The sequence below is a fragment of the Brassica napus genome, chromosome A3 (genome assembly GCF_020379485.1).
Source record: "Brassica napus cultivar Da-Ae chromosome A3, Da-Ae, whole genome shotgun sequence".
Lineage (NCBI taxonomy): Eukaryota > Viridiplantae > Streptophyta > Magnoliopsida > Brassicales > Brassicaceae > Brassica > Brassica napus.
The window spans coordinates 26,900,809-26,926,880 of NC_063436.1; the positions used below are offsets into that span (position 1 = coordinate 26,900,809).

At 35.6% G+C, this 26,072-nt stretch overlaps 6 protein-coding genes across 7 annotated transcripts; 4 read left to right on the forward strand and 2 right to left on the reverse strand.

Annotated features, from left to right (window-relative positions):
• The first annotated feature begins 2,425 nt into the window (after positions 1 to 2,425).
• Positions 2,426 to 8,083, forward strand: LOC106444632 (ABC transporter B family member 2-like). Its single transcript, XM_048763691.1, has 13 exons — positions 2,426 to 2,704; positions 2,868 to 2,922; positions 3,028 to 3,203; positions 3,818 to 4,018; positions 4,090 to 4,349; positions 4,436 to 4,976; positions 5,048 to 5,427; positions 5,645 to 6,039; positions 6,114 to 6,355; positions 6,453 to 6,700; positions 6,899 to 7,311; positions 7,436 to 7,776; positions 7,859 to 8,083. Exons 1-13 carry the CDS (start codon positions 2,456 to 2,458, stop codon positions 8,081 to 8,083), a joined length of 3,726 nt encoding a protein of 1,241 aa, XP_048619648.1. The 5' UTR covers positions 2,426 to 2,455.
• Positions 8,084 to 8,157: 74 nt separating this feature from the next.
• LOC106444633 (protein CHLOROPLAST IMPORT APPARATUS 2-like) lies at positions 8,158 to 10,709 on the reverse strand. 2 transcript variants are annotated; one of them, XM_013886085.3, is made up of 3 exons: positions 9,011 to 10,709; positions 8,500 to 8,658; positions 8,158 to 8,347 (listed from the first exon to the last, which is right to left on the reverse strand). In XM_013886085.3, the coding sequence occupies exons 1-3, from the start codon at positions 9,965 to 9,967 to the stop codon at positions 8,297 to 8,299; spliced, it is 1,167 nt and encodes a 388-aa protein (XP_013741539.1). In that variant the 5' UTR covers positions 9,968 to 10,709; the 3' UTR covers positions 8,158 to 8,296. The 2 variants fall into 2 exon arrangements, with proteins under 2 accessions (XP_013741539.1, XP_048619645.1); XM_048763688.1 differs by lacking the exon at positions 8,158 to 8,347 and having other exon boundaries at positions 8,514 to 8,756.
• Positions 10,710 to 13,565: 2,856 nt separating this feature from the next.
• LOC106440866 (RNA-binding KH domain-containing protein PEPPER) lies at positions 13,566 to 15,972 on the forward strand. The gene is made up of 6 exons (XM_013882634.3): positions 13,566 to 13,964; positions 14,248 to 14,503; positions 14,606 to 14,754; positions 14,837 to 15,088; positions 15,211 to 15,402; positions 15,486 to 15,972. Exons 1-6 carry the CDS (start codon positions 13,614 to 13,616, stop codon positions 15,765 to 15,767), a joined length of 1,482 nt encoding a protein of 493 aa, XP_013738088.1. The 5' UTR covers positions 13,566 to 13,613; the 3' UTR covers positions 15,768 to 15,972.
• A 591-nt stretch (positions 15,973 to 16,563) lies between these two features.
• Positions 16,564 to 18,277, forward strand: LOC125575326 (peroxidase 44-like). Its single transcript, XM_048763700.1, has 3 exons — positions 16,564 to 16,829; positions 17,230 to 17,666; positions 17,780 to 18,277. Exons 1-3 carry the CDS (start codon positions 16,629 to 16,631, stop codon positions 18,078 to 18,080), a joined length of 939 nt encoding a protein of 312 aa, XP_048619657.1. The 5' UTR covers positions 16,564 to 16,628; the 3' UTR covers positions 18,081 to 18,277.
• Positions 18,278 to 19,874: 1,597 nt separating this feature from the next.
• Positions 19,875 to 21,399, forward strand: LOC106440867 (peroxidase 44). The gene is made up of 3 exons (XM_013882635.3): positions 19,875 to 20,248; positions 20,355 to 20,791; positions 20,870 to 21,399. Exons 1-3 carry the CDS (start codon positions 20,048 to 20,050, stop codon positions 21,168 to 21,170), a joined length of 939 nt encoding a protein of 312 aa, XP_013738089.2. The 5' UTR covers positions 19,875 to 20,047; the 3' UTR covers positions 21,171 to 21,399.
• LOC106440868 (protein At-4/1) lies at positions 21,279 to 23,095 on the reverse strand. Its single transcript, XM_013882636.3, has 8 exons — positions 22,944 to 23,095; positions 22,631 to 22,736; positions 22,506 to 22,561; positions 22,351 to 22,428; positions 22,198 to 22,271; positions 21,980 to 22,113; positions 21,792 to 21,887; positions 21,279 to 21,605 (listed from the first exon to the last, which is right to left on the reverse strand). The coding sequence occupies exons 1-8, from the start codon at positions 23,004 to 23,006 to the stop codon at positions 21,469 to 21,471; spliced, it is 744 nt and encodes a 247-aa protein (XP_013738090.1). The 5' UTR covers positions 23,007 to 23,095; the 3' UTR covers positions 21,279 to 21,468.
• Between the last annotated feature and the right edge of the window lie 2,977 nt (positions 23,096 to 26,072).

A 26,072-nucleotide genomic window follows, 5' to 3' on the forward strand; every position in this document is an offset into this window, starting at 1 on the left:
TTTCCTTAAATAAAAGCTACGGAATTACCTAATATGATTTACATATATATGGCAATTAATTATTATGAATAATGACAATTAATTATTATGAATAATGAAGATTTGATAACAATTTTTGCATCATTCTTCATTTTTGTTTAAAGTTATATTATTAAAAAAAATTAAACAATCACATTAACCATATAATAAAAAAAATTAGATTTTTTCTTATATGTTATATTTTTAATTTTTTAAAATGACTTTAAATTACAAAAATGAGGAAACCTTATATGTTATATATATATTTTTTAAATGACTTTAAAATACAAAAATGAGGACACCTTATATGTTATATTTTTCTTATATGTTAGAATTTTCTTATATGTTATATTTTGAATTTTTTTTAAAAAACTTTAAATTACAAAAATGTAAGTTTACCTTAAATAAACGACTAAAAACATTAAAAGGACATGTATCAATTCGATGGTTGATTTGAAAGCTTTCAAAACCATATGCAAGATAAAATTCAAAATAATTTAACTGTGGAAACAATACTGTTAACTTTTTTCAAAAATGTGTTCGATAAAAAAAATAAGGTTTTTATGTCATAATTTGTTTAATGTTCAGTAGAGAACATTATATTAACCTAAAATATAAGAAGTGTGTATTCTTTCCTTAAATAAAAGTTACCGAATTACCTAATATGATTTACATATATATGACAATTGATGATTTTGAATAATAAAGATTTGATAACAATTTTTGCATCCTTCTTCATTTTTGTTTAATTTTATATTTTTTAAAAAAATAAACAATCACATTAACCATATAATTAAAAATTAGATGTTTTCTTATATGTTATATTTTGAATTTTTTTAAATGATTTTAAATTACAAAAATGAAGAAACCTTATATGTTATATATTTCTTTAAAACGACTTTAAAATACAAAAATGAAGACACCTTATATGTTATATTTTTCTTATATGTTACATTTTTCTTATATGTTATATTTTGAATTTTTTAAAACGACTTTAAATTACAAAAAAATAAGTTTTTCTTAAGTATACCACTAAAAACATTGAAATGACATGTATCAGTTTGCTGGTTGATTTGAAAGTTTTCAAAACCATATGTAAGATAAAAGTCAAAATAATTCAAATATGAAAACAATACTGTTCACTTTTTCAAGAATGTGTTCGAGGGGAAAAATAAGGTTTTTATGTCATAATTTGTTTAATGTCCACTAGAGAACATTATATTAACCTAAAATATAAGATGTGTGTATTCTTTCCCTAAATAAATTCTACTAAATTACCTAATATTATTTACATATATATGGTAATTAATGATTATGAATAATAAATATTTGATAACAATTTTTGCATCCTTCTTCATTTTGTTTAATTTTATATTATTAAAAAAATAAACAATCACATTAACCATATAATAAAAAAATTAGATTTTTTCTTATATGTTATATTTTGAATTTCTTAAAATGACTTTAAATTATAAAAATGAGGAAACCTTATATGTTATTTTTTTTTTAAACGAATTTAAAATACAAAAATGAGGACACCTTATATGTTATATTTTCTTATATGTTAGATTTTTTCTTATATGTTATATTTTGATTTTTTAAAAACGATTTTAAATTAATGTAAGTTTTCCGTAAGTATACGACTAAAAACATTAAAATGACATGTATCAATTCGATGGTTGATTTGAAAGTTTTCAAAACCATATAGAAGATAAAAGTCAAAATAATTCAACTGTGAAAACAATACTGTTCACTTTTTTCAAGAATGTGTTCGATGAAAAAAATAAGGTTTTAAGTCATAATTTGTTTAATGTCCAATCCGATCAACTCATGATGTATTAATTATACTTTTGTTCCATTATTTTTAATAAAAATTGATCCGATTCATTGGAAAGAAATTATATAATAACAACAATAAATATTTTATATATATAAATAAAATGATCAAATGTATAAAAGAAACTATCGATAATATATACAAATAAACTCACCATGCGCAAGGCGCAGGTCTTATCCTAGTTAGAAGTTATAATTACCTCAGTTACGCAAAGTCGCAAACTCGTACACTAAGATCTGATACTTGTTCCTTTCACCATTATTAACCTTTTTGGATTCATTACATTACCTTGAGCAAACTTAATACTTCAAGTAAATAACTACCACTATAATACGGTAACGACTACAAACAATTCAAAATAAAGCGGGAGATCATACTTTGTTAGACACTCCCTTATCAGTAAGGGTCACATACACACACACACAGCTTCATACCAAACTATTCTCACCGAAACCAAAAAAACTTGGTTTTATATGTCGTCTTTCATTTAATGTATCACCTCTCGTTTCTTCCTCTCTAAACACTTTCCCAATTTATTTTATCTTCCTTTTTTCTCTCATATTTCCTCTCCAACAACTAAAGACACACTTTCCGATAACAATGGAGCCGTCAGATGATCTGGCGACGGAGGTGGAGAAGGAGAAGAAGGCGGCGACGCCAAAGGTGTCATTTCTTAAGCTCTTCTCCTTCGCAAATTTCAACGATTGCGTTCTCATGACTCTCGGATCAATCGGTGCTTGCATTCACGGCGCTTCCGTTCCGGTCTTTTTCATATTTTTTGGCAAACTTATCAACATTATTGGTATTGCTTATATGGATAGACACCAAGCCTCTCACAAAGTCGCCAAGGTTTTGAAAACTGAATAGAAGTTTACCTATAAAAAATTGTTGTTTGTAGCAGAATTAAATTAATATTTACTCCAAATAAAATTCGAGTGAAATGCTAATCACGTATATTTTTTTTGTATTTATGATTGCTCGGCTTAATTGTTTTCTAATTTATTTGGTGCAGTACTCGTTGGATTTTGTATATCTCAGTGTGGCTATACTTTTCTCATCATGGCTAGGTAAATAAATACGTAATTCAATTTTTTTAAAAAACAAAGCAATGTCTCTGAATTATAATTCATTTGTAAGTAAGTAGTAGATAAAATATAATAAAATGGAAACAGAGGTTGCATGTTGGATGCATACGGGAGAGAGGCAAGCAGCAAAAATGAGGAGAGCTTATCTCCGGTCAATCTTAAGTCAAGACATAAGCTTATTTGATACTGAAGCTTCCTCCGGAGAAGTCATATCCGCCATCACCTCTGACATTCTCGTCGTCCAAGATGCACTCTCCGAGAAGGTACCTCTTTAAGCCGAATGAAACTGGTATCAACTCCTAATTGTATAATTTGCTTGTGTACTTGTGTTGCGTTTTTTGACTTGATTCATAATAGCTAATTAATTTTTTTGTGTGGTACACATTAGTTACTAAATGCATTTGTTTTTTTTTTGTGTAAATACCGCCTAACGCGTTGGTCGATCAACACTAGCTATAGACATGACATATATAGGTATTAAAATTCAGAAACCTTGTACATGGATTGTGTTTTTTACCTACACATGGGTTGTCTACTCCGTATCATTTTTAATGTGTATCACCATATGGTCCATGGCTTAGTCCAATGAATTAATATTATTTACATGCATTTCCTTTGGTTTTGGCCTTTTAGGTAATCTTTAAACTGATATTTTTATTTTTTTCTGTTACTCCAATAAATTATAGTTGCATTGCATGTTGCATTTTTAAGGCGTTTGAGTTTGATACGATTTAGTTTATATTTTAAATGTTGACCTATATTTGGTTATTTCCATCAAGCCAGCCACTTAAACAGCCTGGTCGCTTAATCTCAAAATTTTAAGGTGATCACGCAAATCTTGTTCATGGTTTATGATAACCGGTAAAAATCGTTGCAGGTAGGGAATTTCTTGCACTATATAAGCCGGTTCATAGCCGGTTTTGCAATCGGATTCACGAGCGTATGGCAAATAAGTCTTGTCACTCTGGCCATAGTCCCTCTCATTGCTCTAGCTGGCGGCTTCTATGCGTTTGTCGCCATCGGACTTATCTCCCGTGTCCGGAAATCATACATCAAGGCCGGCCAGGTTGCGGAAGAGGTTAGTTACTTCTCTGACAAGGAAAGCTCAAAGATTTTGTGTGTACTTTATATTTCACTGTCGGAACTCAGGTGATTGGTAATGTGAGGACCGTACAAGCATTTACCGGTGAAGAAAGGGCAGCGAAATTATACCGGGAAGCTCTCAAGAACACGTACAAGTACGGAAGAAAAGCCGGTTTAATTAAAGGACTAGGTCTTGGTTCGTTGCACTGTGTCTTGTTTCTATCATGGGCCTTGCTCGTCTGGTTCACAAGCGTTGTTGTCCACAAGGGTATCGCCAATGCTGGCGAGTCATTCACTACCATGCTCAACGTTGTCATCGCCGGCCTGTATACTATCATCTTGCTTGCTTGCTCTACACGTTTCCTTTGTATCTTTTATGTATCACAAACTCTTTGTTCTCGTGTTCGTGTAGGTCACTTGGACAGGCAGCGCCGGATATTTCAGCCTTTGTACGAGCCAAAGCTTCTGCGCATCCAATTTTTCAGATGATTGAACGTGACACAGCGGCTAAAACAAGCGCAAAATCTGGCCGTAAACTCAGCAAAGTAGACGGCCACATTCAATTCACGGACGTGACTTTTAGCTACCCATCTCGCCCTGATGTGGTAATCTTTGACAAGCTAAACCTAGCCATCCCTGCCGGGAAAACCGTGGCGCTTGTTGGAGGAAGTGGTTCAGGGAAGAGCACGGTCATATCCTTGATAGAGCGGTTCTACGAGCCCACATCCGGAGCCGTGTTGCTGGACGGGAGTGATATCAAAGAGCTGGATATTAAGTGGTTAAGGGGACATATTGGTTTGGTTAGTCAAGAGCCAGCTCTATTTGCTACAACGATTCGCGAGAACATTATGTATGGCAAAGATGGCGCGACGGATGAGGAGATTGGCCGTGCTGCAAAGCTCTCAGAAGCCTTTTCATTTATCAACAACCTTCCCGAAGGATTTGAGACGCAGGTAGGTCAAAATAGATACCTTGTGACACAAGAAATTACTATAAACACTGATGTTCTTGCGCCTTTTCTTAGGTTGGAGAGAGGGGGATACAACTTTCAGGTGGACAGAAACAGAGGATTGCGATATCAAGAGCAATCCTGAAGAATCCATCGATACTCTTACTCGACGAGGCGACAAGTGCTCTAGATGCAGAGTCGGAGAAGAATGTGCAAGAAGCGTTGGAGGGAGTGATGGTTGGAAGAACAACGGTGGTTGTGGCTCACAGACTCTCAACAGTAAGAAATGCTGATGTAATAGCAGTTGTTCACGAAGGGAAGATCGTAGAGTTTGGAAATCATGAGAATCTCATATCTAATCTCGATGGAGCCTACTCTGCTCTCCTTCGTCTCCAGGAAGCTTCCTCCTTCGAGCGCAACCCTTCCTTGGATCGCACGTTAAGCAGGCCACCTAGGTACTATTTGCTGTATACTCAATTTTTTCATTAGAACTGTTTTTTTTACAATCAAAACCTAATACAAATTGAAAACCAAATTCTTATTGTTTTTTTTTAAGTTTACGACTTAAAACCAATTGACCATAAATGAATAATATTTTACTTTTAAGTATCTTTTTAATTTTTTTGATGTGATGTGAGATCTTTTTACCAACATTCTTTTTTGCATTTTCAGTATACAATACTCGAGGGAACAATCAAGAACAAGCTCCTGCTTGGAGAAAGAATCAGTAACTCGAGAGGACGGTGAAGATCAGTCCAAAGAGGCTAAAGTAACGATGAGACGTCTTTATTCTATGATCCGCCCGGACTGGTTGTACGGTATTTGTGGAACGTTATGTGCCTTTATTGCTGGATCTCTGATGCCTCTTTTCGCCCTTGGAGTCTCGCACTCCTTAGTTTCCTATTACGAGAAGGGTTGGGACAACACTCAAAAAGAGGTGAAGAAGATCGCTATCCTCTTCTGCTTTGCTTCAGCCATCACCCTCATCGTCTACACTATTGAGCATCTTTGCTTCGGTATTATGGGCGAGCGTCTCACTCGCCGCGTCCGCGAAAAGATGTTCTTAGGTTCGTCTCAAACTACTTTGAAGTTCTTTGCAAGTTTTAAAATGAGTAATAAATTTATTTTTTTGGTTATGTAGCGATCTTGAAGAACGAAATGGGGTGGTTTGATGAGGTGGACAACACGAGCTCGATGTTAGCGTCGCGGCTTGAGAGCGACGCAACTTTGCTTAAGACCATAGTGGTCGATAGGTCGACGATTCTACTTCAGAACTTAGGTCTCGTTGTGACGTCTTTCGTTATTTCCTTCATGCTCAACTGGCGACTCACTCTTGTCGTTTTGGCCACATACCCGTTGGTTATAAGCGGACATATCAGCGAGGTAAACGCAGTGGTTCGCGTCTTTCAAATTCACTGGTTGAGTTTACGTGGGCAATAAGTTAAGTTTAACCTATTTGTCATATTTGTTGTATGTATAGAAACTTTTCATGCAAGGCTATGGAGGAAACTTGAGCAAAGCGTATCTGAAGGCCAACATGTTGGCCGGAGAGTCTGTAAGCAACATCCGCACGGTGGCCACCTTCTGTGCTGAAGAGAAGGTTCTAGAACTTTACTCAAAAGAGCTTTTAGAACCTTCCAAACGTTCTTTCAGGCGAGGACAAATAGCTGGCCTATTCTATGGCATCTCTCAGTTTTTCATTTTCTCTTCCTATGGCCTCGCTCTATGGTATGTCTCTATATAGAAAGTTTCACCTATAGGCCTTAGGAGTTCCAAATGTTTTTGGCCTTGCGGAGAGTATGTTTGAAGTTAGGGTTTGGTTAGTTTAATAAAAATACTAATAAATCATATATTCTGATAAATATTATAGTAAACAAATGTATGTTTGGTATATGTTTTTGAACTGTTTATTGTTTAATTTGATAGGTACGGATCAACGTTGATGGATAATAAAATATCTAGCTTTAAATCAGTGATGAAAACATTCATGGTTTTGATCGTGACGGCATTAGCAATGGGTGAAATATTGGCTCTAGCTCCGGATCTGCTTAAAGGAAACCAGATGATTGCGTCCGTATTTGAGATCTTGGACCGTAAAAGTCAGCTTGTTGGAGAAACCAGCGAGGAGCTGACTAATGTGGAAGGCACGATTGAGCTCAAAGGCATCCAGTTCAGCTACCCTTCAAGACCACATGTTGTAGTTTTCAAGGACTTTGATTTGATAGTTCGGTCCGGACAGAGCATGGCGCTTGTCGGACAGAGTGGGTCTGGGAAAAGCTCGGTCATTTCACTTATTCTCCGGTTCTATGACCCGACCGCAGGAACAATCATGATAGAGGGTGAGTGCTCTCGCCTTGGTACTATTAACACAAAGTTTCTTGTGTCTCAAGTAAAGTCTGAGAAACCTAGGTTTCTTGCGTCAAAAGGAAGTTACTTAGCTTATTAAGCTGGCTTCTTTTGCAGGAAAAGACATCAAGAAACTAGATTTGAAAGCCCTGAGGAAGCACATTGGTCTGGTTCAACAAGAGCCAGCGCTTTTTGCAACCACAATCTACGAGAACATTCTGTACGGAAACGAAGAAGCTTCTCATTCTGAAGTCATAGAGTCAGCTATGTTCGCAAACGCTCACAGCTTCATCACCTCTCTCCCGGAAGGTTACAATACTAAAGTAGGTGAACGTGGTGTTCAGATGTCAGGTGGTCAGCGACAGAGGATCGCTATCGCTAGAGCCATCCTCAGGAATCCAGAGATTCTGCTACTTGACGAAGCCACAAGCGCTTTGGACACTGAATCTGAGCGTGTGGTAAGTTCTTAAGAACTTGATTTTCTAAGGGTTTGATCCACATAGACTTATGGGTTTATGATATATGTGGAATGAATATTAGGTACAACAAGCATTGGATCGGTTAATGACAAACCGAACAACGGTGGTGATAGCTCACCGGTTATCAACGATCAAGAACGCTGATACAATAAGTGTATTACATGGAGGAAAAATCGTACAGCAAGGCAGCCACCGTTGGCTAGTTCTGAACAAGGTTGGTCCGTATTTTAACCTCTTCAATCTTCAGCAGCAGCCAGCAGCAACAACATCCTTAAATACTATATAGTTAAATTATTTAAAACTCTTAATTTGGTTTTGGGGGAAATATTAATCTTACTTTATATTCGTTGTTGGTTATGTTAATCATATGTTATTATACCGATCATCTTGATTACTGTTGGCAAGTTTACATGCGTTTTATAAACTCTAATGATCAACAAAAAAAGACAACTTTGATCATTAAACATGAATAAACAAAAGAGATTCCACTCTTTTCTTCTCACAATAACCCACTTAAGTTCCTTACGTTGGGCCGTCTCACAAATCGTCCCTGTCGATGAGATAACAAACCATATTATTATATTAGAATCTTTGTCCTAAAACCGCAGCTCACATGAAAAATGTATTAACAATAGTATCATTCTACTCTAATCATCAATGCATATATATAACCATTTAAAGACAATAATATAGAGATATTACCTTCATACGGGGTCGTTGATCGGCACTGAGTTTACGAACTTGATATCGAATTTGTTTAGAGTTGGAGAAGAGTCGATTCATCCGTTTCTCTTTATACCTCAACACACTAGCTTCTCTCATTCCACTTTCTCCAAACAAATCTATCTCAGCCAACATTGCCTGTCCCAAAAACCCTCATACATAAGTAACTTTTGCATTTGCTGCTACAAAATCTTTTATCCTTTATTAAAGCATCATCTAATGTTTTTTGATTAAATCTGTGCCGTTATAGAGAAGAAAACATTAAATTTCTTGGTTTAAGAATTTCAAAAGCTCACTCATTTTGAAAAGACTATTGAACAAAAGAAAACTATTAAGAGTTTTAAAACAAAATAGAGTAGAAAATACAAGTTAACAAACCACTTTCAAGTCTTGTAAATAAATTAATTACAAGGATTAAAGATATGGTTAAAAAAAATTGAAAAATGTGGCGGGAAAGAAAGATTAATTAGAGGATAAAAGTATAACGTACATGGATGTCTACTTCGGTAGCGTGCGAGCCAAGAATCTCATCGGAGAAAGGCGACTCCTTATCCGACCAAGCCTCTAAAACCCTCTCGTAGTCAAGCTTCAAAAACGTACTCACTCTCTTCTCCGTCGTCAAATCTTCAACGCTCCTTGATTCCGCCGCCGCCGCAGCCACTTTCTTCTTCTTCTTCTTCTTCGTCTTTTTTTTCTTACTCTTGATACTATCCACGGCTACGTCATCGGTTGATGCGGCGGCGGTTGTGGTGGTCTGAATTCTCGGCGAGATGTGCTTGAGTTCTACAGTGGGATATCTACACAAGCTCCCATCATCATCGTCGTCTTCTTCCCGAAGAGAGCTCCTCAAGCCGAGCCCTAACAGGGAGTTTCCGGGGGAGCTGAATCCTATGGAGCTTCGGTACCAAGGCATCGTCGTACATTCTCCGTCGTTGGATTCGTTGCTCCCCATAAAACTATCTATCCCTTCTTCAATCTCCTCATCATCAAGAATAATCGATTCCGCGTCGAAGGCGTCTAATAACTCAAACCGAGTCACCTCCGAGTTGAAACTGAGCTCTTTCTTCTCCAAGAACTGATACGGTTCGGTCTGTATTGCGGGATTGAACACCTCGTCGATTGTCTCAAAGGGAAGAAGTAACTGGGAGGCTTCGTCGTAGTCGCTGAGAGGAGACTTAGTCCCGGGAAACAGAGTGTTTCTCATGGAGGAGAAGATGTTTGGGTATGCGGTGGAGAGGAGAGCCGCCGCTTCGTTGTAAGTTTGGTTTGGTCGTTTCCGCCGAGTCCTTGGCCTTCTTGTGGAGATTGTGAACGGAGGCGAGTTGGATTCGGAGATTGTAGATGACGGTGAAGGAGTGTTGTGTGAGGAGGCGGCTCTCGACGGCGGAGATTTCATCGTTTTCAGCTTGAAAGTACAGGTGGCGCCGCCGCTTAGACAAGACGACATTTCTCTGCCGATGAGAGAGAGAGAAAAAAAAAACAGAGGAGTACTGTTCTGATAACTGTTGGACTTGAGGAGGTGGTTAACTCTTAATTAAGTTTTCTTTTTAAAAGTCGATTCAGAAAATTTCTGAGAATTGTACCAACTCAAATGATCGTGTGAGAGAGAAGATTTAAGGTTTCCTTTTTAGGAAAGTTACAATAAGGCTTTGGGAAATGAATCTTGATTTGTTTTGGGGTGTTTATCTGTGTAGGGTGATGATAAACCCTTAAACCCTCTGACAAAATCTTTGTTTACTAAATTTAGCAAAAATGTCAACACTTTAAGGAGGGAAAAGGAAGATTCTATGTACTAGAAAGGAAATGAAAAGATAGAGATGTTCATTTGACACCTTGAAGAAAGAAAGAAAGAAAACCCAATGAACATCTAAGATTAGACAGAGAGAGAGAGATAGAGTCACCGACTGGATAGGGAGAGTCACGAGATGGTACAAGAAAAGAGAAAAGATCCGTTAGGGTTTGTCAAAGTTATATATATAGTCAATTAGATGGAGGCTCTCTGTTAGTTGCGGCGAAAACAGTCTCTGTAAAAGGTGAAAAGTGAGACAGAGGTAGAGTAAAAGTAGGGCTATAGGGAATTAAACACAAAACATGTAATGTCTTGGAAGATAATGAATAGTAGTATAGTATTACATTTATTTATTTTTTGAGAAAAAGTAGTAATACATTTTTGTGACTTTCAAAAGAAAACAAAGTTCTCAGCTTGTTGGATTAACAATAATAATACTACAAAAAGAAATTGAAATAACCTTTTCGAAAATAGAACACAGCAGCAGTGAATCTCTCTATTTCAGTAAAGCACTTTACCAAAATTTAAAAAAGGAAAAAAAGAAGAAAAAAAGAATGCAAATTTTCTTGTTTAAGAAACTCGACAACTTATAAAAAAATCATTTAACATTCGTCAAGTTCTTAATGGTTAATATTATTATAATATTAAAATTTGGTTAATGTTGATGCTCTAAAGCACTCACTTCTAAAACATTTAAGCTTTGTATGCAGAAAACCCAAAACATCATGTCTGTGTATGTGGCCTGATTTCATTGCATGTGTTAGATTTCTGCAATGACGTGGTGCTTTTCCTTTACACTCTGAAACCTTTCACCATCTTCATAAAACTGACAAAAAGATAACTCGTTCGTGAACTTTTGAGTTATGAGGTTTCATAATTCTTTTTGCTATAAAGAAAGAAATAAGTTGCAAAAGAAAAAAAAATAAGTTAACTAAATTTTGTCCCAAGTTGGAACTCTTCACAAAATTTCTTATATTATTTTTTAATGTACAAGTTTAAAATAACTACTAATCTTCAGTGATTATAGGAGTAGTAAAGTACTTGACTTCATGCTGTCTCTCTGTGTCATTTACTGTAGTCTTTTTGGACCACTAAAACGAGAAGACATCGTTTCAAACAATACGTACTGCAGTCATAATAGTAGTGTAATCACCCATATATTTTAAAGTCAAAATTACGGCAGTAGAATGATCCTCATTGCTTATTAGTGCTTACATATCTTGATAAAAAAAATCCAATCTTTTTTTGTTTTAACAATAGTGTGTAAACACATTTTCTTCATATTAAAAACAAAAACAAAAATAATATTTATGTTTGTGGAGTGAATATGTGTAGGTGAACTTAGCAATGGTGAAGCTGCATGAGATTTATCTAACGAGGAAGATGTAAAGAGAGGATAAACCTGTCTGCGAACTCTGCCCACTGTCTCCAAAGTCCATCCCTGTTCCTTTTTTTTGGAATCTTCTTATGTTATTACACTTCTTTTCATATGACATGTGACCTCTCCTTCTTTTCTTTTCCTCTTTTTTTTCCTTTTAAATCAGTTACTTTTTCTTTCTTTCTTAATGTTTAAATCAAGAAAATAAAAAAAAGATATTTGATTCTAAAACACAAATGCATGTCTTCTGGAATGGTTACCTTTTTCTTTGTCACTATTGGAATGGTTAACTAATTGTTGTGAAGCATCATTAGCTCGATGGACATAGAAGATTCAATTGTGTATTTGACTTTTTTCTTCTAACAGTTGTTTCACGAAGCTATTGATGTTTGATGAGTTATCTTCACTCACATCAGATGATGTGTTTACCTTTGGATAAAAACATTATTTCGGGGTTTTCAACGGTAGATGTTACCTTTCGTAGGTGTTGGAAAGATGTTAATTATGATGTAAAGGAAATAAAGAAAGTGTGCTAAAAATAAGTAAGATCCTCGTTTTTATAAAAAAAAAAATTAAGAAAGACTACCATAAAAATTACATGTAACTGGAAATGTGATAATGTTTAAGTATGTTGTTAAGCACGTGACCCTTGAGAGTCAATTAGGGCACTGTACAAGATTGATTCAAATGGTTACAAACTACAAGTGAACTCTCTTCTATGTGCGTGTATTGAGGGGACCATTAACATATACACATATAATATGCGTTTAATTTGTCCTAAACTCTCGAAACCTTTTGGGTAACCCAAACAATGAAAATATAAAATAAACAAAAACAATCGTCTTTAAAAAAAGAACAAGAACGAAAAGAACTACCGTAATAATTAACTAACGCATAACGAGATTATACTAAAGATAATAGAGTTTAAAATATTGATGATGATGTCGAAAAGTAATTGGTGAGTATAAGAAATGGAGGATAACATTTTAGATAGTGATTAGTGATGATTATTCAATAGTACTTCGAAAAATATGAAAACATATAAAAATAATGAAAAGTCAAAAACTATATAAGACTATATCTTTCAAAGAACACCATTTCTCGAAGTTTTGATGACTATAAAATCTACATAATAGTAGTTCAACCGGTCATAAAGATGCTGCATGTTTCAGCTGTATATGATCCATATTTCTTTTTTTTTTGCTAAGTATGATCCATATTTTCTAGTTCCAAAGGAAACTGAGATCTATAAATTTTGAAACATAGGAATAAAAAAGCTTTTGAGTCGAAAGAATAAAAACCTAAAATACAAAAAAAGACTCGCAAAGGGATAAGTATCTTCTGGGCCAGCACATAATTTCTACGTCACGTCCCTTTCTTTTTCATTGCCTATTGCAAATGAGGACAAGATGTGCAAACTAAATCTTCCATAGCATACAAAACATAAGATATCCCAACTTACGGTAAAACGAATAATGCAACCATTTCACGTGAGGCAGAGAATATATTAACCCATAAAACATACACTGACTTTGTGTAATAAGAGGTAAACTAACATACTTAAAAAGAATAAAGATGATCCCATAATTAAAAAGAATAAAGATTCCATAAGGGATAATATCGTCTGGAGTGTTAAGCAGACAGTCAGAGCAGACAAACGTAACCGAATCGGGGATAAAACTTGAAACATATACATAAAGTACGAGTTCAAATATTATTGGTCTTATAGTGGGCTGTTTGTCGGAAGAAAAAAGTATATAGCTAATGGGCTAAAAGAAGCCCAAATGAATATCATTACGGCCCTAATCTACATAACATGCCCAAAGCCCAAAACATCTGAACTGAAACGACATCGTATATAACCCAAGGTCAAATCATCTTCTCCTCCTCGCTCGCTATCCCCTTTTTTAATTTGTTCCGATTCTAATGGCCGCCGTCGCCGATTCCGCCGAGAACGGTGCTACAAACTTCCCCGAGAATGAAACCCTCACACCTTCGGGAGTCACTGCCTCCTCATTGCTCAACGAAGCCTCCGTCGCCTTCCCCGAATCGAATCAGCCGGATAGCTTAGCTTCTGAAACCGCCCCCGATGCAAACGATTCCGCGGCGGAGAGATGGCCAGGATGGCCTGGGGATTGCGTGTTCCGTGTGATCGTTCCGGTATCTAAGGTCGGAGCTATTATCGGACGCAAAGGAGATATCATCAGAAAGATGTGCGAGGAGACTCGCGCTCGCATCAAAGTCCTCGACGGTCCCACCACAACTCCTGATCGCATCGTTAGTATCTCTCCTTTATCGTTCCGAATTGGGATTTTTCTTATTTCTAAAGGCTGTAACTTTCTTAAACCTAATTAGAGAAAATTAGGGTTTCGTTAGCATCAGTGTTCATATTCATGGGGGTATGATCATAGCGATGCTCTTTCTAGATAAAGTTGTAAGCTTTCTGGGTTTGATTGTAGTTTGAAGTGTCCACTTGAGTTATTCCGTTTTAATTCGAAGTTTCAGTTTTGATTGCTCTATGGGTTTTATTGTAGTTTTAAGTGTCCACTGTTATGTTTAGGTGATGATATCTGCAAAGGAAGAGCCAGAGGCGTACATGTCCCCTGCAATGGAGGCAGTCGTGAGGGTGTTCAGAAGAGTTTCGGGGTTGCCTGATAGTGATGATGATGAGGATCTTCAGAACGCTGGAGTTGCTTTCTCTTCAGTGCGTTTATTAGTTGCTTCTTCCCAGGCGATTAATTTAATCGGGAAACAAGGGTCCTCTATTAAATCTATAGTAGAGAACTCTGGTGCATCGGTTCGCATTTTATCAGACGGTACTAACATCATCATCTATGTTTGTTATTTCTCAGTTAATTGTCATCTCTGGAGTTGTTAAACCGGATGATAATAAGTAAACTGTATTTTCTTGTTGACAGAGGACACACCGTTTTATGCTGCGCAAGATGAGAGGATAGTGGATTTGCAGGGGGAAGCTTTAAAGATCGTAAAGGCGTTAGAAGGTGTTGTAGGACACTTGAGGAAATTTCTAGTCGACCATTCTGTGGTTCCTCTCTTCGAGAAACAAGTGAGCTTGATTCTCTGAAACGACTTCTTCCTTGCGTTTCTCTCTGTTTTATCTAGCTTTTGTTAATTTTTTTGATCTGTAGTATCTAGCTAGAGTCTCTCAAGTTCGTCAGGAGGAACCGTTAGCTAACAACAAGTCAGCTCTCCATGCTGCTTTGTCAAATGCAATCGAGTCTGATCTCTTGGCACGGAGGGAAGCTCTGTTTTTGGAGCGGGATACTCGGGTGGAGTCATTTGTTCAGCCTTCGGGAGCTTCCATCTACAGTCAGGATCCTGCATTGGCCGCTAGACACTCCCCTGGCCTTGCTCGAGTTTCTGCTGCTTTTGTTACACAGGTTAGTTATCACGTTCTTACTTATTCTTTTTTGGTCTTCTACTAGTGTCTTTGATCTTATCACTTCTAAGCTAATCTCTTGGAAGTAGTGAATATTTTTCTGTTATGGTTTTTTCTTGCCAGGTATCTCAAACGATGCAAATACCTTTCTCCTATGCGGAGGATATCATTGGTTTAGAAGGAGCTAATATAGCCTTCATCCGTAGAAGAAGCGGCGCTACCATTACCATTCAAGAAAGTCCACATCCTGATCAAATCACAGTGGAAATCAAAGGCACGTCTTCTCAAGTACAGACTGCCCAGCAACTAATCCAAGTAAGAACACATTCCATCTATATTTAAATGTTACCCGAAATGGAATTGTAAAAAGCCCGTATTTGTCGTTTACCTATGTGTAGGAGTTCATCAGCAATCACAAGGAACCGGCTTCGGTTTCAGGGGGATATGCTAGAGTGGATACTGGTTATGTACCTGCGTACCCTCCTCAGCTGAGCAACCTTCAAGAGTCGCTCGCGAGCAGCTACATGGGCACAGAGACGGTGCAGTACAGACCAACAGCATACTCTCAGCTTGCTGGTCCGTCAGCGTCTGCATACACGCCGTCACTGAATGGGCAAACTTATGGAACGGAATATAGACCAGCTTCTGATGCTGGTGGCTACAACACTTATAATTTATGAATCGTTTGCTGTGTGGGTTGTTTACGAGGTTTAGAGAGGTGGCTCATTTATGATAGAGGGGGGAAAGAACAAGTGCAAGAGAGCCAATGTTGTTGATTGTGTAATGTAAAGCTAGGTGCCTGTTCTTTTTTACTTGAATCTTGATATGTTTACACGACAGGTCTTGTTACTTTCAAATAAGAACAGTTTCTTGTTTTTTTTTTTATTTAAAAAGAAATCCTGTTAGTTTTGAGAGATGTTGACAGAAGTTAGAAGACCTAGATATGAATTATTTTTTTCATTTATACAAATCGGAAATTTACTTTACAACTTGGTCAAAATATCGCCTTAGTGCTGATGATACGAGGAACACAATAAACAAATAAACAAAATAGAAATAAATTTAAATTCTGTTTTAATGCGACAGCACCAGTGTCGGCCTCTAGGGGAAGCAAATCAAGCAGCTGTTCTAGTCCTGATGGTCTTTAGGGTCCAATTTTACGTCGACTCGGGTTAGCACTAAACTAAATCCACTTCTCGACATAGAAATGGTACATTTCAAAGCCGACTCAATGTTGAACGCAAGTTTTTCAATAAATATTCCAAGTTGGCCATGTTGAATCTTCGACGTGTGGAGAAGAAACGCTAAAACATTTTCTGAAACATTATTAAAACACAATGATACATCATGTATATTCCTTTAAACCAGTTAAATTGACAATGTATCCACCTTTACTCTATGCACGTCTTCTAAATGAGACATTCTCTTTGCCTACGTCCTGTCCCTAAATTCATATATAAATATGTATGTTATGGACACTTAGAATATCATCACCAAAAGTAACATTTACAGGAGAGGCAAAGAAGAGCTCATAATTCAAAATGAGGTCAATCACAGCTTTGTTTTTCCTTTTCTGTTTCCTTGTCCCATCTGCCTTGGCGCAGCTCCGCTTTGGGTTCTACGGCCGATCATGCCCCCGCGCGGAATCTATCGTTGCTAATGTTGTTGCCAACCGTTTCCGCCGTGACCGTAGCATCACTGCAGCATTGCTTCGTATGCAGTTTCATGATTGCTTTGTCAGGGTTAGTAAGCTTCTCCTTATTATGTTGTGTGCACACGCATATATATCCTCTCTATCCATAGTCTCTAGAAGAGTTTCTCATAATTAAAATTAAGAAAATAAATACAAAAATATAAAATATGATGAAAGATTAAAGAAATTTCCGATTGAGAAATTCAATTTTTTTTTTTTTTTTTTTTTTTTTTTAGCAAAAAAAAGAAATTCAATTTTTTTTTAATAGAAACTCATATAAGATTTGTTTTCTTGTCAATAGTCGTTTTTGGTTAAAAATTGATTAGAATATTACATTATATTAATACTATATCACTAAATACTTTAGTTACAGACTATATGAATGCTGATGTTCTAATTTATCTTTTTGACGTTACGTTGACCAATCAATGTTTGATACGGTTGTATAGGGTTGTGATGCTTCCCTCTTGATCGACCCAAGACCCGGAAGGCCATCAGAGAAAAGCACCGGACCCAATGCAAGTGTCAGAGGCTACGAGATCATTGATGAGGCCAAAAGACAGCTCGAGGCTGCATGCCCCCGAACTGTCTCATGCGCAGACATTGTAACTCTAGCCACCAGAGACTCAGTCGCATTAGCTGGTGGTCCAAGGTTCTCAGTACCAACAGGAAGACGTGATGGATTAAGGTCAAGTCCCAATGATGTGAACTTGCCCGGACCAACAATCCCTGTGTCTGCATCCATCCAAGCATTTGCAGCTAAAGGTATGAATGCGAACGACATGGTTACACTTATTGGTGGTGGCCACAGTGTTGGTTCTATTCATTGCAGTCTTTTCCAGGATAGGCTTAATGACCCTGCCATGGACCGCACTTTAAATGCTAGGTACGTGTGTGTGTGTGTGTGTGAATACTAACACAAATCACTTGACTAAATGTGTTATTATTTTATGTATCAAATGATGTATGTGAATGTGACCCACTAATACATTTCTTTAGGTTGAGGAACACATGCCGTTCTCCAAATGACCCATCGGTATTCTTGGACCAAAGGACACCATTCATCGTGGATAACGCAATCTACGGAGAGATCCGAAGGCAGAGAGGAGTCATGAGGATTGATCAAAACATGGGTCTTGACAGGTCAACCCGTGGAATTGTGTCGAGCTTTGCACAAAGCAATGCACTCTTTAGGAAGAGATTTGCTGAAGCAATGGTGAAAATGGGTAGGATTGGGGTTCTTACCGGACGTTCTGGAGAGATCAGGAGAAACTGTAGAGTCTTCAACAACGGACGTTGATTCTACACTGTCCTGACCATTGCTTATTTTCACTCTTTTTCGTTCTTTTCCCATTTTTACTCTTTTGAATAATCAACCGAAACCGAAGTTTGTTTTTTATTTATTTCTGCTATCATATTTTATTATTTCCATGAATTGATATGTAACTGCATTTTCTAATGACTTTTCATAATTTCTTTAATTTGTTACTTTCATGTTGTTCTATTGTGTGCATTTTTATGTTGGTTAACTATTTGTTCGTTGTTCTTTTATAATACCCTTTATAATTTCACTTCTAATTATGATATGATAAAAACAAACTTTTAAACTCATTTAGTGATATACTAAACGAGACCAGTACACTCACATATATATAGTAGTGGTTTGGATCAAGAGTGCAAATCATTATATAGGCAACGAAACAATTGAAATGCATAAACTAAGCACAATTCTACAGCATTACCACTAATTTCATTCAAATCAGCTCTCAGCGCAATGGCCCTAGATTTCTTTTGCTAACTATTGGAAGTTATTAAACTCTCATTTGTGAATGATTAGCAAGTATTAATAATTAAGTCCAGTAAACGTATAATCCTTTCAAACATCTTCTTAGTGGTTAAGATAAAAACTATTCACTTAGGTTTACTTGACGCATTTTTTTACGGCAAATGCCTTTCTTCAAACAAATTTTGGTGCGTAAAAAAACTTATGGTCTAGAACAGAATGATCAAAGTTCTTATGGCATAGACGCATACTTTAAATGAAGGATTTAATCAGATATACTAACAAATTAATTAATCACCACATCACGGTAATCATTGGTCTACCGTAAGACTCAAGTAGTAGACTACTCATACATATAGTAGTGTTAAGGTAGATGAACTTTCAACCTAAAATCAATTGGTGATAAAGAGAAGTGGTCCATCTATTTTATATATTGCTTCAAATCCCTTCCAATTACCGATGTGATACACTTTTTTTGTGACTAATAAGTAGGCCCTAAAACATTGCAAGAAAAACTAAAAGACAAGATGAAGGTAAAACATACTAAATTGTATAATTGTAAATGTAAAGATGAAAAAAAATCCTCTTTAAAGAAGCAGGGAAACGCTAATCTTTTTGGAGGTCTACCAAAATGTATTCTTAGATTCAAAAGAGATTAGCTAATTAAATCAAGCTCGAGGGTTATAAAAGCTAACATAACGCTTACATACAAACACATACGAACCAAGTTGGTCCCGAAATAAATTGGGTCGAAACTTTCTCGTTTGGACGAAACTTGGTCGAACTTGGTTAGTATTTTTTTGGTTGGATCTAGACGAGTGTACAAGCGAGAGCTTCTCTAAAACTGCCTCGGTTGTGTACGTGCAAAGAAAAGGAGAGTACAGGAGTGTCTTGACTGAGTAAAAATCCAGACGCTCTAGTTAAACTTGAACGCGTCGGCTTGAAGGACAATTGTCAACCAAATCATATTCCTGAATGATTATATTCACTAATACACGCGTATTATATTATTTTCTATCTTATTTTTACGTCTTGTACAGCAAGAACCAGACCATGCAGACTTTTCTTTGTTTCTTTTTCTTTTACAACTTGTTTTATTTGAGAGGGAAAATATAATAAAAAAACTGAAACAAATTGCATATTTTACTGAGTAGGCATCCACCTCTCGAAATAGAAATGGTATATACCTATTCAAAATTGACAGAATGTCGCAAAACATATTCCAAGTTGGCCGGAACCAGTCTTTTGAAGTATAGAAGAGGTTTATGGAAACATTTATTAAATCACAACTACTATATAGATAATGTTAAAACATAAAACCATCAATTGTGAATATCTACCTTTACCCTATGCACGTCTTTGATATGAAACATTCTCTTTGTCAATGTCGTGTTCATCAATTTACATATAAATATGCAATCTACGACTAACAATTACAACACAACCCAAAAATATTTCTAAGTTTTCACAGGAGAGGCAAGGAAATGAAGTCAATTACAGCTTTGTTTTTACTTTTCTGTTTCCTTGTTCCCTCTGCTTTGGCGCAACTCAAGTTTGCGTTCTACGGTCCCTCATGCCACCGCACTGGATCTATCATTTCTTCTGTCGTCGCTGAACGTTTCCGTCGTGACCCTAGCATTACTGCAGCATTGCTTCGTATGCAGTTTCATGATTGCTTTGTTACGGTTCGTAAGCTTCTCCTTGTGTATGTGAATATGTATTATAATGAACTCACTAATATATCTAGACGTAACTAACATTGATCAACTAATGTTTGGAATGATTGTGTAGGGTTGTGATGCTTCCCTTTTGATTGACCCAAGACCAGGAAGGCCATCAGAGAAAAGCACAGGACCAAATGCAAGCGTGAGAGGCTATGAGGTCATTGATGAGATTAAGAGACAGCTCGAGGTTGCGTGCCCCGGAATTGTCTCATGCGCAGACATTGTAGCTCTAGCGACCAGAGATGCGATCAAATTAGCTGGTGGTCCAAGCTTCTTGATAAAAACAGGAAGACGTGATGGATTAAGGTCAAACCCAGCCGATGTGAACTTGCCCGGACCAACAATTCCTGTGTCCGCATCCATCCAAGCATTTGCAGCTAAAGGCATGAGTGTGAACGATATGGTTACACTAATTGGTGGTGGCCACAGTGTTGGTTCTATTCATTGCAGTCTTTTCCAGGATAGGCTTAATGACCCTGCCATGGACCGCTCACTGAACGCTCAGTACGTATTTTGACACATAGCATCAAATGAACATCAATTTTATGTATATCTGACCAACTAATACATCTCTTTTCAAAGGTTGAGGAACACATGTCGTGCCCCAAATGACCCATCCGTGTTCTTGGACCAAAGGACTCCATTCGTTGTGGATAACGCAATCTTTGGAGAGATGCAAAGACAAAGAGCAGTCATGAGGATTGATTCAAACTTGGCTTTCGATGGAGCAACCCGTGGAATTGTGTCGAGTTTTGCACAAAGCAATTCACTCTTCAGACAGAGATTTGCTCAGGCAATGGAGAAAATGGGTACCATTGGAGTCCTTACCGGACGTGCTGGAGAGATCAGAAGAAACTGCAGAGTCTTCAACAACGGACGTTGATTCTACACGGTCCTTAATCTAAAGACCAACAGGAATCCTATGTTTGTTTTCTAACAAATAATCAAATCCGGAAGTGTGCTTTCTCCGGGATCTTGTTTTATTTATCCGTTCAAAATTGATTTGCGTGTTGCATGTACTTTATTATCTTTTTAATATTGAGTTCTTATTCAGGCTTTGTGGTGTTGTATGTTTTCAACTGTATCATTTGAATTTAAAAATGGTTTGGTTTTGTGGAACTTACTCGTTGAGTGACCGAGCAGTAAGTGTTTGCCAAGCAAAGTTTTTGTTCCTGGCTGTTCTATGAAGAAGACAGTTTCCGTTTAAGGATCTCATTCTCTTTTCTCAGTTTCATTAGCTTCTGCTTCAAAGTCTCCACCTGTCGATATGAAGTTGTATCCCTCTGCTTTTCGGCTACTGTTGTTCTACTTATAACCACTGCATAGAATATAAAGGGACCTGCCATTAAGGTTTGCAATATACTGACTAAAAATGTAATGTGAAGCTCTTACTCTCGCTAACGAAAACCATAAAACCAAACTAGAGCGTCTCAGGAACTTAGTAATCCATCACTTTTAAAAAGCATTTTCAGACACTGAGTTAGCAAAGAGGAGAAACTCTTACGTTCCTTCTGCAGACTCTGAAGTTTGTTAGTAATATCAATTTTCTCTTCTTGCTCCATGAGAAGACAGTCCTTCAGATCCTGAACCTCGACTTCATCTATAAAATGATTACCATTAGGAAGCCAATATATGTATGCAGCAACATAAACACAAACTTAAAGCAAACATAAGGCGTCTGCCAAGTCTTACACTTGGATTCCACTTCGGAATAGACTCGATCCAGCTTCCTCGACATTGCTTGAATATGCGATTTGTTAGCTGCCAAATCCTGGCGCAGCCTATCAATCACCATCTCGTTTGTTGCCTTTTCAACCAAAAGGCTTCTGTATGTAAATATCGAAAAGATGAGACACAATACAATACATATGTCAGTTATAATAAGAGTAGTGAACGTGGTGCTTATAAACCTGATTTTGTTCTCTAGCTCTTCAACCTTTGCTACATGCTTCTGCATAAGCGACTCCAAAGCATTCCTATGTTCCTGCCACAGCTTATAAAGCATCTCAGAACAGATAGGAACACGATCAAAGCATCATCTTTGCTTCTGTTTGGAGTCTCACATGCTCTTTGCTTCTGTTTTCATCATTCACTCTCTTCAGTTCTTCTTTCAAGCCGTGGCACTTAGTTCGATGCTCAAGCTGTATTTTTCCCAGAATCAAGAATCACACACACACGAAACATATTAACTAGAGAAGGATTCAAAAGGAAAGAAGACCTGATCGACAAAGTTGTTTAACGATTCTGTATGTAGCTTCTTCAGCCTTTCGTTCTCTGCAGGTTCATCACTTAAAATTAGATTACCACTAGTGAATACAAAGAATAACACAATCAAACCAGAACCTTCTTTAAGAGTCTTATTGCTAATCTCAAGCGCCTCTCTTCTACTGGTTTCCACATTGCTCCTCGATCTGAACACGTTCATCTCGCTCATCCCGCTTTTGAAATCCTGAGCAACAAATCAAGCTATGAATGATGATGACAGTAGTATAACTGAAGCCTAAGCAATGAGCAGATCGTAGTTTCTAGATTTCAATTTCAATCGGTTCAGATAGAGATCTCGGCATAATCGAATCCGATCAGAGAAACAGAAACAGAATATTCTGAGCTCTACTCGATGAACAAGAGATCGGAAGAGAGTATCGAGAAACTTCACCTCGTAGATCTGATCGAAGCTGGAGAGAAGCAAACGCATCTGCTCGTCGCTTGTTGCCGCCATGATTCTTCGATTTGAGCTTTCTTACTCGACTGGTACTGTTAGGGATTTCAAATTCGAGAGGCTTTTCTTAGGAAACATGCTGAGTAATCTGGACCGTCGATGTCATCGTGTGGCTCTCGTACTCTTCAGTATCGTAATTGCTAATTCGTTTTCAAAATCAAATTTATCTTACTTTATATGATGATGTATAGAAGACTAAAATTTGTTTCATGGTGTTATGGAATGTCACTAAATATTTTATTTCTGTTAGTAGTTTTACGGTATGTCGTTAAAAATATTTTATAGACCTTATTATAATGACATTTTTACGTTATATTAATAACATATGAGGTTCAATAAGTTTCAATTCTTACCACATAGTATGTGGTTCGACATCATAGTAAGAGACTCAAACGACTGTAATACCAATTGTTAAATTGTTACTGACAAAAGATTTGAAATAATGTTATTAAATATTCATGGTCTAAACTTATAAACACAATAGAAATAAAAAGATATGAAACGAAATTTTCTTACCATGGTGATTGTCACTAAGATTAATATATTTTAACAGTCAAAAACTCAATATATAACTTGGATAAGAGTACTAATACATGGAAGCGCAAAAAAATTTAGAAACGGTCCCAACTGTGTAATACACTAGGGCTGTTCAATATGGTAAAACCGAACCGTACCGAACCGAACCGAACCGAAATAGACAATATGGTTTGGTTTTGGTATATACCATATAAACCGAATGGATATAATTTTATAAAAACCGTAGGATTTGGATATGGTTTGGTATATAACCGATTAAACCGAATAAACCGAACAAAACCGATTAAAAGTAGAAACACGTAAATATGTATCTATTTTATAACAATACATGAAAATCTATTTGTTACATAAGTTAAATTTATGTTAATAACTATTACTAAAATTTTATAGTAATAAAGAGCCTTAATTTGTAAAACACTTGAACTATAATTAAATAACAATACATCGCAATTCATACATCTTATTTTCTAAGTCTTCTTTTGATCTTTTTGCTTTATTTTAATCTTCACTAAATTAATATGAAAATTATAAATTTGATGGACAATAATTAATGGAAAATTTTTACAACTTTTTTCTTATCTGTAAACAAACAGAGTTTCGTGTTCAATTGAAAAAAAATGACTTTAATGAACAATAAATAGGGAAGAGTGAAAAAACGTTTCTTTCGTATTTCTGTTTTGTTTCTTATTTTTATTTTCAAAATTTGAAGCTTTGATTTTAGTTATAGATTTGATTATTTTATTTGATGGTAGAAGCATTTTTACTTTTTTGTTCATTTATTTGAACATGTAATATATTTTTAATTAATGACTATGTTGACAATATGACTCTAAAATTCATATAATATGATCTCAAAATAAATAATTATGTTTTTTGGTATAAAACCGAATAAACCGAAAACCGACGGTATATAAACCGAACCGAACCGAAGTAAATATGGATTTAGAATGGTAGTTATATTTTACTAACCGAAATACCGAAAACCGAAAAAAACCGAACCGAAACCGAACCGATATCCGGATTGAACACCCCTATAATACACACAAGTACCACAAACAAAATAAAAGCGAATAACCCACAAACAAAAAATTACTAGATGATAACATGCGTGCGGGGAGTAAGTTTTTATAATAATATTTTTTTTCTTAAATAGTTTTAATATTTTGCAATATTACAATCTTATAAATTATAAAATAACGAATACAAATGTTGGTTTCTTAAATTTATCATTGTTGTTAAAGAGTTAACGTATTACATCTCATTTTAATTGTTTTTAAGATTTCATATGCACAAAAAAAATTAAATTTTGCAGGTAACACAAATCATCAAAACCAAATAGGCAACATCGATTGAATAATGACAAAAGGAGATTATGTTCTCGATTTGTTTACTATTAACTTTTCATAAGTGATTCATTTTCAACATTTTCAACATTTTATAAAATTGTTTTTTCGTTCTTGTATTTGTTGCATTGATATGAGTTTAGTTTTTTTTTTCTAACTTTTTCTATGGATTCAGTGAATTACATAAGTGTCAATTTAAAAAGTTAGACATCTGTAAAAATTAGTTCTACTCCAGATACATATCTAAGAATCAAATTTTGAAAAAAAATCACTGGCAAACTATATTAACAAGTTAGTGTTCAAATCCAATATATCAAAGTATTATAAAATATAAGTGCAGACTCGAAATATATTGATATTGACATAGATATATAGTATATTTTAATATAAATATTTATTATTGACACTTCCTACTCATATTATTTTTTTAACATTTGTGTATTTGCTGTAACAAAAATTTAAACCGTTAATCACAAAACTTTTAATGTGAGATTTTTCAATACAAATTTCAAAATTAAAACATTAATATTTCAATAATTTTTCACTGAAAAATTTGAAATTAACATATTTTAATATAGTATATAATTTATTTCAAATGATATTAATATACATATTACATATATATATATATATATTTATATATATAATATGAATATCTATTAATGAGACTTCGTATTCATACGATTAATTAGGGTTGAGAATTTTATCCGATACCCGAATCCGTATCTGAATCCAATCCAAAAATCTCAACCGAAATAGCAAAATATCCAAACGATTATTGTGAATTCGGAGAGATTGGATATCCAAACCCAAACGTGTAATATCCAAACCGGAACTGATAATATCTAAACCCGAATGGATATCCGAAGATAATCAAACATAAGTATACTTAACCCTATATTTCTAGTTTATTTCTCTCATTTTATTCAAAATATTTATATTAATGATGCACATTGCTTAAAATTAGATATTATACATATAATTATGGACAAAATCATTTGCTCCAAAATTACAAAACAACAACTAAACTAGTGGTTTTCTATTTTTAAAGTTTTCTCTCCAAACCTATTAAGAATTTAATCTTTTAAAAATTAGAAAATCAGTTGAGTTAAAAATATATTTAAAATACAAAACAAAAATTAAACAGTAAATAATTTATTTAATTTTTCTTCAAAATTTAGATATC

Coding starts and splice junctions, on each gene's coding strand:
- LOC106444632 (XM_048763691.1), top strand. CDS start 2,456: ATGGAGCCGTCAGATGATCTGGCGACGGAGGTGGAGAAGGAGAAGAAG. Junction 3,204..3,817: donor AAGATGCACTCTCCGAGAAG/GTACCTCTTTAA, acceptor AAATCGTTGCAG/GTAGGGAATTTCTTGCACTA. Junction 7,777..7,858: donor ACACTGAATCTGAGCGTGTG/GTAAGTTCTTAA, acceptor AATGAATATTAG/GTACAACAAGCATTGGATCG.
- LOC106444633 (XM_013886085.3), bottom strand. CDS start 9,967: ATGTCGTCTTGTCTAAGCGGCGGCGCCACCTGTACTTTCAAGCTGAAA. Junction 8,659..9,010: donor CTACCGAAGTAGACATCCAT/GTACGTTATACT, acceptor TTTTTGGGACAG/GCAATGTTGGCTGAGATAGA. Junction 8,348..8,499: donor ATCAACGACCCCGTATGAAG/GTAATATCTCTA, acceptor TCTCATCGACAG/GGACGATTTGTGAGACGGCC.
- LOC106440866 (XM_013882634.3), top strand. CDS start 13,614: ATGGCCGCCGTCGCCGATTCCGCCGAGAACGGTGCTACAAACTTCCCC. Junction 14,504..14,605: donor GGTTCGCATTTTATCAGACG/GTACTAACATCA, acceptor TCTTGTTGACAG/AGGACACACCGTTTTATGCT. Junction 15,089..15,210: donor CTGCTGCTTTTGTTACACAG/GTTAGTTATCAC, acceptor TTTTCTTGCCAG/GTATCTCAAACGATGCAAAT.
- LOC125575326 (XM_048763700.1), top strand. CDS start 16,629: ATGAGGTCAATCACAGCTTTGTTTTTCCTTTTCTGTTTCCTTGTCCCA. Junction 16,830..17,229: donor TTCATGATTGCTTTGTCAGG/GTTAGTAAGCTT, acceptor ACGGTTGTATAG/GGTTGTGATGCTTCCCTCTT. Junction 17,667..17,779: donor GACCGCACTTTAAATGCTAG/GTACGTGTGTGT, acceptor ACATTTCTTTAG/GTTGAGGAACACATGCCGTT.
- LOC106440867 (XM_013882635.3), top strand. CDS start 20,048: ATGAAGTCAATTACAGCTTTGTTTTTACTTTTCTGTTTCCTTGTTCCC. Junction 20,249..20,354: donor TTCATGATTGCTTTGTTACG/GTTCGTAAGCTT, acceptor ATGATTGTGTAG/GGTTGTGATGCTTCCCTTTT. Junction 20,792..20,869: donor GACCGCTCACTGAACGCTCA/GTACGTATTTTG, acceptor CTCTTTTCAAAG/GTTGAGGAACACATGTCGTG.
- LOC106440868 (XM_013882636.3), bottom strand. CDS start 23,006: ATGGCGGCAACAAGCGACGAGCAGATGCGTTTGCTTCTCTCCAGCTTC. Junction 22,737..22,943: donor GCTTCGATCAGATCTACGAG/GTGAAGTTTCTC, acceptor TTTGTTGCTCAG/GATTTCAAAAGCGGGATGAG. Junction 22,429..22,505: donor TAAACAACTTTGTCGATCAG/GTCTTCTTTCCT, acceptor GGAAAAATACAG/CTTGAGCATCGAACTAAGTG.